The sequence below is a fragment of the Postia placenta genome (genome assembly GCF_002117355.1).
Source record: "Postia placenta MAD-698-R-SB12 unplaced genomic scaffold POSPLAscaffold_14, whole genome shotgun sequence".
In the NCBI taxonomy this organism is placed as follows: Eukaryota; Fungi; Basidiomycota; class Agaricomycetes; order Polyporales; family Adustoporiaceae; genus Rhodonia; species Rhodonia placenta.
The window spans coordinates 190,733-204,664 of record NW_020169845.1 but is presented as its reverse complement, the minus strand read 5'-3'; the positions used below and the strand labels follow the sequence as shown (position 1 = coordinate 204,664).

The following is a 13,932-nucleotide window of genomic DNA, read 5'->3' as shown; positions in this document are numbered from 1 at the left end:
CTAGTTTTCTGAAGAGCGGAATATATTGCGCGCTCAGGCTCCCCGAGAACCCACTTTCGAGCTCGATAAGACAGTGGCAAGCGCAGCTTACTGAACAAGACTCACTGGAGTTGATGCGAATCATACGCCGATGCTGTCCTTGCGCCTGTTGCTGTGCGCTATTGGTAAGTCCTGTCACAAAGTCAGGAGTATGAGCAAGCCATATCCAATTGACGACAACTGCAAGTGCAATCCGATGTTCAGTGCGTCCATAGTCGAGCAATTTGTACATTAGTCCATACCCGCAACTCGCGGGGCCGATGGATGATTCAGAAGTACTTATCTTTGCGAGTCGAGTCTTCCTATAGGCGTTCACAGCAAGGACCCCAACGCGGGTTTAAAGTCGGATTCCGCGCTGGGTTTCGCGCCTCGGTCGATGACCGAGCGCATGCGGCATTGTCCGCGCCACTGCACGAAGGCTTACGTAATACAAATAAACGTCTCAATTTACCGCTTTAGATTCATGCCACTCGTGAAGCGCTCGTCTTTTACCATCCCGCAACCATTCAAGTTGGCGATCGACGTGGCCAGGCCAAGATAATGCATTCAACTCGTCAAACTTGTGTTGTATTAGGGAACACATACATTATAAAGAGGTGATATTCTTGAGGTCGTGTAGTCAACTCATGTCATTACTACAAGCTATCCGCTAACATTGAGTCTCAGCTGAATACAGATCATTCCTTCAATACCTCAGAGTCTCGTATAAAGCTGCAGCATTGGACAAATTATTATGAGTGCACTTGCACAACCATGAGTTACTTACAGGTCGCCCATCCAAGGTGGCAATCCTGCAGGACTCGGGATATATGATGCTTAGGTGAGAACAACAAATTCTTTGTTCAACATCTGTTGTCTCTGCGTCTTCTATTACGGTGACATAACGACATACTATGGAGGTATGTATTATTCGTGTCTTGCGACTACACACTGACTCGGTACTCCCGCTCTCCACGAAGTACTGCTCTCCGCTTTAACTGATCTCATAGTCAAGCTCACAGTGGCATCGTTACACCTCGAAAACACGCAGGACGTTGCAGAGTGTCGTAGAAGAGCCTGTGATTCTATTTCGAGGGGGAGCACGACTGGGGTCACAGCTGCAGTATGGTGAGTGCTCTTGTTCTGGCCGAGCTGAGCCAAATGATGACTGTCCCTATCTCTCTGGTTCTTCAAAGATATACACAGATTGCACGTCAAGGGGACTGGTACTGTCCCGCGTCTTCCAGAGCGGGAGCAACCTCTGCTCTCATCAGCGGTCTGGCACATGTTTACCGCCTGTTACCCACACAGACCAACCGCTATATCGCGCACAAGTAAAGGGCAGTGCCTTGCCCAGGGAGGAGACAGTAGCTTCCTTTCCGGCGCAAGGCTGCTTGTCGTTCAGGACCGGGGGCAAGTCGCTACCATCCTAACGCGCTCGCCGTGCGGTGCGACAAGGCGCACTTCATAACGGACTTCTCACAGCCGCTCCCGAGCCTCAAGAGTGCATGACGCCAAAGTCCGCGATGTTCGAAATTGCAAAGGCGCGCGGGTACAACTACCTTTTGACCACCGGAGATTTGCGGCCCTTCAATGGCTCAACAAGCGTCTAGGTAGCCTGGCGCACGACGAGGAGATCTAAAGGTGCACAACAACGGCGTCGAGTTCCACACGCTGAGAAGAGCTCTACCAGCACTTGGCATGTGAGATTCGGCGTTTCATGTAGCATATGCAGGCGTACTGTACCAAACTGCAGTCTGGTTGGAGTTTGCCTACTTTCCGTTTTCAGGTCATGCACACCTGTACCCTCTTTGACGTACCAGTTCTGTTGCATACACGTTCCAACGTTGCCGGCTGCTCTGTCTCATGATAGTTGTATGTTGCCATCGGTACAGCCAGTCGTCGTCGCAGCCTCTTTCGACTGCATCGTGCCGCTGCGGCGACTTCTAGACAGCCCCGGGACGCTGGGTGATGTCCGAAGTCTCAGACATATGGCCCCAAGGCCTCGATACAAAGGCAGCTTTCTACCTAAGAAAGCCGCCTTGTGCCGGCTCGGAACGCAACCCTAGTCGTACTGAAATAATGCGCATTCTTCCTCCTGGTCCTGCTACCACGAACTTTCTGTGAGGCAAATCCCGGAGAAGCGCTCCGGCACGCGGTCGACGACCTCAGTTCCCAAGGCGTGCCCTGTCATCTTTACCCATCCACGATCTGTATCAAACGATGCTGAGCGCGGCGCAGACATCACGACCATCTCGGCTTTGTCTGCAGACACATCATCAACGGCTGAGGGCCATCGATAGGTGAGTATTGGTTGTATCTCATTTGTGCGTGTCGTCTTTCCTAAGTACATTGCAGAGAGCAGATCAATCAGATCGCCGTTGATCTAGACAAGACAAATGTCATAACGAATCCTGCCCGCCTCGTCCGAGGGCCGGACGGACCTATGCCCCCTAAACGTGCTATCACTTCCCTCGCCACCTCGCTCTCCTTCAACGGAAAGGGCTTCGAGTGTTCCCTTTGCCATCGGGAGTTCGTGTCCCTTGCAGCACTTCACTCCCATATCGCCAGTCCAGTGCATGACGAGAAGATATATGTCTTTAACGTCGCTTGTCTTTCTATGCGATCTACGTGGACTAACACATCGTCGGTTTCGTACGATTTGTTTGATTTATATATTCTTGGATAAAACCACGGGCTTTAGATATCAAATGCGACGCATGGTCCGAGTCGTATTCTTTGGGCATTCGTGCCGCCAGAGAAACACGTAACGGTAACTGCGCTCCTTTCTCAGTCTCACCATCCAGCATGGCTACCATAGAACCTGCGTGTTCCCTTCGCAGTCGAACAATGTCTTCAGTGGGAGAGAAGTCAAAATGAGACACGAGAGAGACCAGGATTGCCTGCAGCTCGTAAAGACTGCAGTAGTCCGGCCGTTGCAGTTAGAACAAGGTACGGTCGTTCCCTTTAGTACAAGACTACTCACGCAAATCTCCAGCCGATGCAGCCGCGGACACCAGCACCAAACATCATTCTACAAAGGATTAGCACATATCATGCAGAATTGTGAATTAGTGGGGCGCTCACGTATTAGCATACAAGCCAAAGCCAGTTGGTCCATTCCGTTCCGATTTCAGGTGCCGCTCTGGATTGAACACGTGCGCATCTTCTCCCCATATGGTCGGATCACCGCGAGAGAGATCATTGCTTGAGCACGCCTTAGTGTGTGTGCCATGATAGAACTAACCTGTTGAATCCTGGAATGGAGAGTACAAGACGAAGACCCTTAGGAATGGAACTTCTCGAATCACCTTCCCCGAGCGCGACGTGATCGGCGTGGACAGTGGCAGCACGTCGTTCTCCATTGGCCTCCGATAGAGGTACGGAGCAACAGGATGGAAGCGTATTACCTCTTTGATGAAGGCTTGCAGGAAGGGCATGGCCTCCACATCTGTGAGAGCGATCCCTCCAGCGCCTCGTGCGCGACCATCTTTCCCTGCTGCTCGGATCTCAGCGCGAAGACGATGCTGATATTCCGGGTGCCTGGCAAGCTCAAGGAGTGCGAAGGTCAAGGTGTTCGTCATTGTCTCCGAGCCCGCAAACATGATGATTCGCATCTGTGATGTCATCTCAGAGCGGCTCATCCTCGAATTCGCGTCGGGGGAAACAGTCGCTCGCGCTAAGACCGAAGGAATATCTCAGATCACATCAACAATGACCACACAAAGGACGCCATACCAAAGACGTCCATGAGACCAAGTTGGGCTGTCCCCGGGAGGTTCCCCGTGAGCCTTTGCTCGAGTAGCTCTCCGGCTATCGTATATGCGACTGCGCGGTTGTGACGCAATTTGGCGAAGCCCTTAACGGGCAGATTTCGGTACAATGCCGCTACGAATCGTGGCGTGAGATATTCGGTGAAATAATCAAACACGATCCGCGCGCTCGAGGGGCGAGAGCCAAACGCTGACCTATGAAGGTGGATTCAGCGCGCCCAGGCACGAACATTAAGACTAAAGACATCGTACATAAGGTTCATGTACGACTTTCCAAGCTGGTTGTCAGCATTTTGCAAACATCCAGTATGGTAGTCAAATGCAGCTGCGAAGGAAGACCGTTCAGACGGCCGACGAGAAAATGAGAGAGGACAAACCATCACACACAGTATCTACCATCGCACAGTTTAAGTCATCGGCTATGTTTACGACACTCGATCCACCGGGTGAGCCGTCGATTAGGTCTGTCCATTGTAAGCAGAGCTGTACACGAAACAGCGTAAACTCATGAGTCGAGCTTGGAATAGGGACTTATGCGCACACTCTCCGCGTATTGCACGAAGGTTGGGGAAAACGCCTTGACTACAGGTACTGTGAACGCAGGTTCCATCACTCTTCTCTGCCTCCTATGAGTCGCACCTGGGCGGCAATAGTGACTGTGAACTTCTCTATTTTGTAATCTGTTCCATTGAACTAGATCGTACCATCTGCGCCGTCGATTCCCTCATCTCCGAGCAGCAGAGCAGTCGCTCTGCGCTCTGGTGTCTTCTCGAATGCGTAACCACCCTTCCCCAGGATATAATTTATGGCTTGAGGGTCGCTGACCCAGAGCGCATCCCTCTTCAGGTAAAGTGGTATGCTCTCTGCTCAACTTCAGAGAAATCAAACGTATGTCTGAGGACGTACCCCAAGTGCGTGCCATATACGAGCGACGCCCCCAAAAGCGTTCCGCCATTTGTTATCCATAGTGCCCACTTCCTCCCGGCGTAATTGCTGCCAATTTCCTGGATCACGGAAGATACAAGCTGGCGGATGTTAAGGGCGTTAAAAGTGCTAACCTGTCAAGAAGTAATGTCATTCAGGCTTTGGAATATCGGCAATCGAGATCCCAGTCAGCCGTTTATACAAGGTATACAATAGGACGGTTGCAATGAGCACGGCAAGCGCAAGATAATCCTTCATGGCAGTGCCTCAGAGCATGCAGATTTGCTACGAGATCCCTGTGTAAGAGATTCCCAAGCCAGGCGTAGAAGCCGTGTGAGAGATACAATAACCACGAAATACTGGAAGAATACTGCTGGGGACACCAGACAACACAGTATGATGCGGGAGTAAGCACCATACAACTCACAATCAATGTAATCAGCCAAGGTAACCAAACGTACAGGTTTGAACACAGCGCGGGCAGGTGCCGTTGTCCAGAGCCCGGACACGGTACTCCGACCGTCGTCCGGCAGGGATAGTGTCTTCGATTGGCACTTCGATAACCTTCTTTTCCTCCCGACATTATATGCTGGCCAATCAGAAGGTGGCATTATCCCATGTTCGTGCAATGTCCGGAGTTCTGGCACACCTTCTGAAATACTGCTCGCGGTGACAGCCAACATCGCCTTTGATGACAGTGGGTTCTTGCGTTGTCACGCTGTCGGCACCTGACACCAACCGCATGCGAGCAAGCTCACGCTCGACTACTGTCTCATGTCTCGCCGCAGAGAGCACACGATAACTACATAAGTGTTCAGAGAACATTGATACATCAATCACCCTAAGGGTTGAGCGTACGTCCAGACCTACACCAGCGCGACAAGGCTCGGTTACCAAATATTGGAATTGACGACTCAGCTATTCTTGGGCGTGCTGGAGCTTTGTCTGTTGGACGTCGTACCATGGCAATCCAGAAGCATCTCGCTGGCGCACGGCCATGGTATGAGTTGCTATAGTTAGCTCTGATATGTTCTACTCAACTCTCCTCACGATATAAGGAGCCGGCTTTCTTTCTGCATTGTATTATTCGAAGATGGTCGCCATTTTCGGGTACGCAGATACCATGTCGCTCTTTCATTTGAGAAAACATTGATGTCAAAGGAATAACCCTAGTACAAACTACACAGCATCATCATGCAGTCAGTTCCATGTGCTACTTGCTTACAGGCCATTCGTGGCTATGTTACATGACAGAGAAGAAACCAGGTACATACTACAACCCAGAGTGCTTGCAGATCCGAAATCCGCATCGCAATGGTATGAGACGATGAGGGTGCTATGCACCGCTATGCAATGCCCACAAATACTCCCTCCTGCCTCAGAGAAGCAGACCTTTCAAAGCACTCGACATCGACCCTATTACCTTCTGCATTGGCGCGTTGAATCTCCTGATACCGCACTTCCCGCTTTCAACGTGCTGGCACAATGCACTGAGAACGCGAAACTCTTTACCGCAGCCCTGGAACGCTTTCGGGCACCGGTATATCTCGTCATCATGCGCGGGGCTGACAAGATGCTGGTTGAGACGGTCGAGGGTCTGGAATTGACGGTGACACATGAAACATTCATATGACCTGCCGTTGAACGAGAGCGATGTCGCTATCGACGTGATCAAGGGCCTGGGTGCGCAGGAGCCGTGCGAACCACTCAGAAGGCGGGCGCGATTAGTGATGACATTGGTTTTGTCAAACTCGACCGCGAGCGCGTTGATGCGGGCCCGGTTCATGCCAGACCTGCAAGCGCCAGACTCCAAATGGTTGACTAGGCCCGCCGCCGTCTTGCAGCGCTTGGAGCATTTATGGCCTGGGCAGAGAACGCTCTTCGGCTGGTGGATGGACGATTGTAGGTGAGAGCGCAGGGCCTGCACACTTGCGAAGTACCGGTTACAAGGAACACAGCAATTGTGCTTGTTTATCTGATGTTGCTGTAATCCGTTCAGCGTCGATAGCCCCTGGACAGTAATCAATGGACAACGAGGTCGTCTATAGAAGTGATACATGCATACGGCACCACATATATGACAAGTATGAGTCTTCGTCTTTTTGGACTGCTGTCTGCAGCGGGCGTGCTTTGGCGAGTGTTGTTCATGGTCCTGTAGTGCATGAAGATTGATGAACCAGCGATCACACTGGCCACAATGTGCCATGATGTAGACGATGAACGCAGCGGCGAGCTAGCGCATCACATGGGCGTCTGAGGTGAGCGTACAAGGAGTATAACGGCAGTGCGGTACTCACCTTGCTCACGCGCGGCCACGTCCGATTGCTGTCCTCGAAAATTCCTTGGGCAACGCACGCCGGCTGCACAAGGAAGAGGACACTTGCACTTTCATCGATTTCAGGATACTGTTATATATTGGAGGGGGTGTGACTCGCCCTGATGACCAAGCTTCTTTGATGCGAGGTGTCTAGAATATTGAGAAGACCGTCTCATATCCAATCTTCAAAGATAACGGAGGATCGGAATACGACCGTGGAATATGGCCGGCATGCCCTCATGTGTTCACTTATAAGGAAATGACGACATTATGGTCCACTTACGCATATCACTGTCCACCCTCGAAACTCTCGTCCATATGAGTAGATCTCTGGTGCTCAACCGGTTTTTCGCGCAGCGTACTCGTATTGATCACCAGTAAAGGGATCAATCTTATGCTGACGTCTGAGTCTTATCTCATTAGACACTCACTCACCCTCGTTGAAAGGTACAGCTCACTGTTGAAGCTTGGTATAAGGAGTACAAGATGAAGACCTTTGGGAATGAGTGCATCGCAGATCACGTTCCCGGAGGCATTGTGATCCGATTCGACAGGCAGTGGAAGTTCGACGTTCTCAAGCGACCTCCTGTAGAGACATGGGATAACAGAATGGAAGCTATAGCGTCCTTGATGAAAGCAGAGAGAAGGCATGGAGTCCCCCGTGGCATCTGCGAGAGCAATCCTATCAGCCCTCGGGCAAGTACCTCGCTGTTCGGCCTCAGCTCGGAGACGACGCTGGTAGCCCAAGCAAATGGCGGCATTAGCAATGTTCACAGCACGAAGTCCGACAACCGTGTCTGGATCACGCACTTCGGTCAGTAAGTGAGCGTATCCGGCATCGTCCGAGAACAGGCGTCACGACGGTTAGGTTGGCAGTTTAGCTGCCACCGAACCGAACCGTGAGCCTTCGGCTCTTGGGTTCGTCTTGAGCCATTGAATCGCAATGCCCATTAGTCACGAGAAAATGAGACACCTCTCACTTATGATTGGCTGAGTGCTGTGTTTGGGCCTCCGATACCTAAGTTGAGCGGAAATATCATTTCGCGAAGAAGACAATGCCCTAACCTTAATTTGTTTGAGTCTCGAAAGCTTGATCACCTACTAGGCTACATAGTACACACTCGGTCAGTGACCGAAATGTGAAAGGAGTCCAGACGCGGGATCCGCCTCGAAATCCGTACCCCTCTATTCACAATCTGGCGAACATATGAGATCCTTGATCATCACACTGGTTCAGTACGGGAATCAGCATCGATCAATGCAAATGAGATCTGTACATATAGAGTGCATCGTGAGATCCTGTTGTGACATTGAGGTGTGGAGAGGTGCTTCAAAATATACCGCACTACCATTCCACATTCTCAGCACAATCGCGTGGGCACAGGTCTAGGAGGATTGACTCATTACGTATCGTCTAACCACTCTGCAATCTCGCGCAGTGCCATGGTCCTCTCCGGTTCATGCCAAAACATGCAGATAGCAACATGTGTGACATCGGTCCATTCCATGTACTTCACTGCGTCCTCGCCGTTGTCCGCCCGTATCCTATCCCGCAAGGTGCGCACCTGATCGAGAGCCACCTCCGCATCGCCTACGAATATGCACGTCGGCGGCAGGCTTGCGAACGATCCGGGTGCGACGTCCAGATCGAGAGACCCAGGTGAGATCCACACGCTCCTTGCCGCCGTCTCCAGTGGCAATTTCCCTACTAGTGCCCGCGCGGTGTAGCCGCTCAGGAACACAGGTTGGATGAAGTCCGACCGAGCATTCCTGCGCATAGAGCTGTTAGGTGTAACATGCGTATTACCCCAGTCCACCGCGGGAGAGATCAGCAGCAACCGGCCCGGCGGCGGCAGGCCGGGGAGCTTGGACCTGGCAAGGTAGAGCGCCAGCCCAAACGCTATGTTCCCCCCTGCGGAGTCCCCGCTCAGGACGATGTTCTGGGGCTCGAATCCAACCTCTCGGACAAGAGAATGGTATCCTGCAATAGCATCGATGATGGCGGCTGGGCACGGGTTAGATTGTGGAGGCGCAAGACGACAAGACGAGAGTCGGTACTCAAGTGAGAAGATTCGCGGATTATTTGGGAAATGCTCTAGAAATCCGGCGTAGCACGTCTTCATAAACATGTTCGAAGGCGATGCTGACCATGTCTGTACATTGCCGTATGTTCAGCGCTGCTCTCTCTTACAGTACAAACATTCTACTCACGACGTATGCACCCCCTGTGACCATGCATGCGTTATCAGCTCGGCATAACCAAAATGCAGTCCTGGGCTCACTGTGAATGTGATAAACAACCTTCTCGCCCGCACATGCTTGCTTGCCAGCAGGCACTGTGCCAAGTCGAGGCCCTACCCAGTAACCTCCTGTTTGCCATACGAGCATGGCCAACGATCGGCCAACAGACCAGCTGCGCCTCGGACGCAGTCTCGGTATCAAGTATGCTACCGTCCAGAACGGAAATCGGACAAACAGGAACGAGATGACGGAACCTGCCATGTACAGCGCCCTGAATGGCTGACTGGAAAATGCGAAATACCGCATGACGATGGGACGAGGGCAACGACCAGTTCCAGTTAGAGCCTGTGCTGCTCAACGCGAGCCTGGTAAAAGCACGCTCGCGTAGAGCCCGCATTTGATTAGCGAACAAATGAATCAATTGATGACACCGGGGCCCTTGGAGAGGTCGCAATCAGCGTGAATCTGATACCGCCAATGATTGGTGGCGTTCCTTGTTAGCATCGTAACCTGCGTAATGACCACACTGTTGATGACCGATCATTTGGATGGAGAACGCTCGGACTTCGAGACCTGAATGAACTAGAAAAATAATGGCAAGGTGCGCCAGCTAAGCATCGAGTCCGTAGATCTAGACTACAGTCCACATCAGGGAGACAAGCACTACTCTGCCGCGAACCTTGTTATGGCGGATGGTTCCGCAGTTTGCCCCTGATGGCTGTCAGCCCATATTTGTTGACGTACCGTTCGTCTCGCACAGCTGGAACGTCCATTATCATTTCCATTGGCCAACTGGTCTAGTGAAAGATGCGTGTGCAAACTCACTGTTTCAGGTATGCTTAGAGCACCTTTGCCGCGCACTGTATATAGGCAACGACATCTGTGCACATCTGTGCAAGTGATTGACTTGAGCAATCCGGAAGAGGCCTTCGGGTGCATTTGACGGTCACTGATCAAGACACAGTCAGTGATCATCATCGCCTGTACGGTCCACTGTCTTGCCGCCTTGATTAGGTTCGGACACATCTCCCCCGGCTCGGCAAACCCGTGACAGATTTATAGTCGCCCTTGAATTGGGCCTCATCCGCTTATCGATATTCTGGCATTGCGGGTGTTGATCTTGCGACTAAGGTCAACAAACACAGAACACATCCATGTTTTCACTCAGCGAGCTACTGATATGCTACACATACATATCACAAGTATGCACCGCTCGCGACTCGGACATGATCTGGCTCGGTAGTCGTTATTGCGACTTGATATGAGCTCATGGCTTTACAGATAAGACCACTGTCTGTGTTTCAGTTCGAGCGCTGATCAAATCTTGTACGTAAATTAGGGCTTCGCGAACATAGAAGCGCTCCGTACTCCATATCGGCGAGGAATTCTTATGAGGAACATGAGGGCTAACGCTTCATTGTGGGTTCAGCCACAGGCGACAAGCTAGGCACACGTGACGCGAGCTGACTTCAGGCGAACAAGAAAAGGGAAATCCAGGTACTCGCAACGTATCGAACCTCGCGGATGGTGAAGGGTATGGGAATGCACCAAACGATCTACCACGCGCTTTTCTCCAGTAGGCACCCACGGATTGGACGGATAGGTAAGGTGTGACCGTCGCCGCATCGACTGGGCGGCGTTGCGCCGCTTTGTGACTGCCTAAGCAGCTTCTTTAGTGTGGCCGAAGGTCCGACAAATTATATGTACCACAACCGCTCGTCCTAGGCATACTTAGAACGCTGAGTCCTGTAAAGCCTCAGCCCAAGCTTTCGGGATGCAGCTCCCAGTCCAACTTAGCTCACCGCTGGCGCTCGCGGTCCTGTCAATCGCTACATGTCAATTAGCCCTCGTATGGTGGTATCAACGCAAAAGAACCAACCCGCTTCCGCCAGGTCCATCAGCGTTGCCATTCCTTGGTAATGCGCACCAAATCCCGCTGCAGTACCCCGAGCGAATATTCAGTCAATGGGCCAGGACATACGGTAAGCATATCGTCGTCGTACGCGTTATTTACTGACTACATTGCTACCAGGGGGTGTGATGTACTTGAGACTATTCAAGAAGTCCGTCCTTATACTGGACTCAGTTAAGGCAGCTCAGGACCTGATGGACAAGAGAGGGGCCAAATTTTCCGACAGACCCCAGTTGACGCTCATCACCGATGTGTGAGTGATGGTGATCTGCCAATCTCATCGAGTTGCTCAATTCCGGCGTCAGATTTGCCTTTAAGCCGATGATGTTCACTATGCCGTACGGCGATTTGTGGCGTAGGCACCGAAAGTGGTATCAAGCTTCTCTGGAATCCAAGGCAGCGCTTGACACATATAATGCTGTACAAGAGATGGAGACATGTACGCTGTTGTCGGCTCTCGTGTCCGACTCAGAGCACTTTGCCGACCAGGTCAAGAGGTACGCCATTTGAATTTCCAAGCTTCCACATTATTGAGGCCAAATGTCCTCAGATTCACCGGGGCAATTCTGCTAGAGATAGTCTACGGACACGCTGTTACGTCTGTCAAAGACGACCTCATACGCCTGTCAGATGAAATGATGACTCAGGCCGTCAGCGCCGGAAGTCTCGTCGCGACATTGCTTGACTTCTTCCCCTTTCGTACGCTGCGACTTGTTCTCTTCCGATTCAGCTATTCTCATATATCCTTCCTTAAGTTATGCATATCCCGGAGTGGTTCCCGGGCGGCGGATTCAAGCGAGAAGGCGCGAGAGTGAGGCATCTCATGCGGCAGCTACTCGATGTCCCATTCAATGAAGTCCAACAAGCTATGGTTGGTCATTTGACAGTACAGTAGGATCGGCGACTGGCTTACGGTTCAGCTCGAGGGGTCAGGCAAAGCATGCCTCACTACGTACATGCTGGAGGAGCAAGCGGAGCACGGCGACTTGACTCCTGACGACGTGGACAATATCAAGGGCGCAGCTACCCTTTTGTTCATTGGTGCGTGCATGTGTTCCAGTCTCATACCCATATTTGACTGAGTTTCTATCAGCGGGGACGGATACTGTGAGCATCGGATGATACGCGGAGAAGATTCTCATTGACGTATAGGGCGCAGACAATCACGACATTGCTAACGTTCTTCCTCGCAATGGTGCTTCATCCCGAAGTCGTGCACAAGGCGCAAGCCGAGATAGATCGGGTGGTGGGCCGTACGCGCCTGCCAAGTCTCATGGACAGGGACGCTCTCCCTTACCTCGACCAGGTGCTGAAAGAAGTATACCGGTGAGGCTGCAATTCTGGAGATGAGGGTCGTCCTCACTCAACCTTGTTCTCTGAAGATGGAATCCTCCGGTACCCCTTGGTATCCCCCACCAAGTTCGTGATGACGATGTCTACAACGGCCGCCATATACCCGGCGGGTCGATGGTGGTGTCGAATATATGGTAGGTAGGCGAGCCTCGCACACTGGCTTCACTTCACCAAGCGACGCGTGTCTACAGGTCTATGTCAAGGGATCCAGACACCTATGAAGATGCAGACCGGTTTTGGCCCGAACGGTACGAAGGCAAGTCGTCCGACGAACTCGCCCGGTCGGATCCAAGGCGGATTGTATATGGGTTCGGCCGCAGGTAAGACTGGGTCACGTTGTGGATCATGGACAGTGATAACAATTGAACCGTGACCTTAACGTGAGCAGGCTATGCCCAGGACGCTTCTTGGCGGACTCGAGTATATGGCTTGCCGCAGCACGCGTCATAGCGACGCTGGACATCCGCAAGGTCCTTGATGCCGAAGGGAAGGAGATGACTCCGAGCGCGGAATTTATATCCGGGGCTGTCAGGTCAGTGCCATCGTCCACATAGTATGCCTAGGTACAACCGCCCTCATCACTGTTGACAGCCATCCGAAGCCCTTTTCGCTGGATATCCTGCCACGCGATGAAGTTGCAGCGAAATTGATTGCCCAGTTGGACCCTAATCATTTATTCAGTGTCCAGGGTGAAGCCATTTAGTGGCAGGGTTGCTGACAGTGGCCACTGCCGTGAGCCTTTTTACAACGTAGTCATAATGTTATATCTCGTGGGCTTCATTCATCTCTAGCTGATCAAAGATGTCGTGACAAAATCGAGCGCAACCTACGCCTCGTTCAGGTGCTTCTGTCTTCTGACGTATTAAATGTGATGCGATCCCGGAAACCTGTGGATGAACCATCGCCTTGAGCGGCGGTAGCGACGGCCACGAGTGGGTGAAAGCCATGTCCTTTTGCGTTATCCTCATCATCTTATCCCCACGGTATAACGAACGACTGTGGTCCGATGGCATTCTAAACCGGACGCACGCTCCGAGGAAGTCATGCATCCTGACTCATTCCACCACAAGCTTCACGATCTAGGCTGCTATGGGCACTGACAATCCAGGCAGATCGTGCATAGTGACGCGTGAGCGCGATGACAAGATGTCCATTGACTACGTTTTCTAGGAGCGAGCCTATGGTATGTATGAAATATTTGGATTCATGCGAGAGCATCGAGCAAGGACAAGCCCTTCATCTCGAAGGGAGAGTACAGTGAGGCTGCCTGTAAATGAAAATTCCATTTCATTGCGAGTCTCGACAATTGCCGTACCATGGAAGAGCGTCATGACATTCTAATCCGGACCACGAGGTTAATCGCCTCCAAGGGCGGCCTCGCCCTGTGACCAGTT

General features: G+C 51.9%; 5 protein-coding genes across 5 annotated transcripts; 1 reads left to right on the top strand and 4 right to left on the bottom strand.

Annotated features, from left to right (window-relative positions):
- Window positions 1-2,125: 2,125 nt before the first annotated feature.
- Window positions 2,126-2,599, bottom strand: POSPLADRAFT_1153623 (hypothetical protein; the record flags this gene model as incomplete). The annotated part of the gene is made up of 2 exons (XM_024486760.1): window positions 2,126-2,404; window positions 2,459-2,599. The coding sequence occupies 2 exons, from the start codon at window positions 2,597-2,599 to the stop codon at window positions 2,126-2,128; spliced, it is 420 nt and encodes a 139-aa protein (XP_024335282.1).
- A 661-nt stretch (window positions 2,600-3,260) lies between these two features.
- On the bottom strand, window positions 3,261-4,757 carry POSPLADRAFT_1060297 (hypothetical protein; the record flags this gene model as incomplete). The annotated part of the gene is made up of 7 exons (XM_024481246.1): window positions 3,261-3,697; window positions 3,757-3,986; window positions 4,044-4,116; window positions 4,169-4,274; window positions 4,333-4,430; window positions 4,496-4,631; window positions 4,698-4,757. 7 exons carry the CDS (start codon window positions 4,755-4,757, stop codon window positions 3,261-3,263), a joined length of 1,140 nt encoding a protein of 379 aa, XP_024335281.1.
- A 1,336-nt stretch (window positions 4,758-6,093) lies between these two features.
- POSPLADRAFT_1152614 (hypothetical protein) lies at window positions 6,094-6,921 on the bottom strand (the record flags this gene model as incomplete). The annotated part of the gene is made up of 1 exon (XM_024486671.1): window positions 6,094-6,921. The coding sequence occupies one exon, from the start codon at window positions 6,919-6,921 to the stop codon at window positions 6,094-6,096; it is 828 nt and encodes a 275-aa protein (XP_024335280.1).
- Window positions 6,922-8,435: 1,514 nt separating this feature from the next.
- Window positions 8,436-9,579, bottom strand: POSPLADRAFT_1152451 (hypothetical protein; the record flags this gene model as incomplete). The annotated part of the gene is made up of 2 exons (XM_024486655.1): window positions 8,436-9,037; window positions 9,315-9,579. 2 exons carry the CDS (start codon window positions 9,577-9,579, stop codon window positions 8,436-8,438), a joined length of 867 nt encoding a protein of 288 aa, XP_024335279.1.
- A 1,468-nt stretch (window positions 9,580-11,047) lies between these two features.
- POSPLADRAFT_1152480 (hypothetical protein) lies at window positions 11,048-13,241 on the top strand (the record flags this gene model as incomplete). The annotated part of the gene is made up of 11 exons (XM_024486657.1): window positions 11,048-11,255; window positions 11,306-11,438; window positions 11,491-11,682; window positions 11,736-11,884; window positions 11,941-12,056; window positions 12,106-12,236; window positions 12,338-12,511; window positions 12,568-12,672; window positions 12,730-12,858; window positions 12,924-13,070; window positions 13,130-13,241. 11 exons carry the CDS (start codon window positions 11,048-11,050, stop codon window positions 13,239-13,241), a joined length of 1,596 nt encoding a protein of 531 aa, XP_024335278.1.
- Window positions 13,242-13,932: the final 691 nt, after the last annotated feature.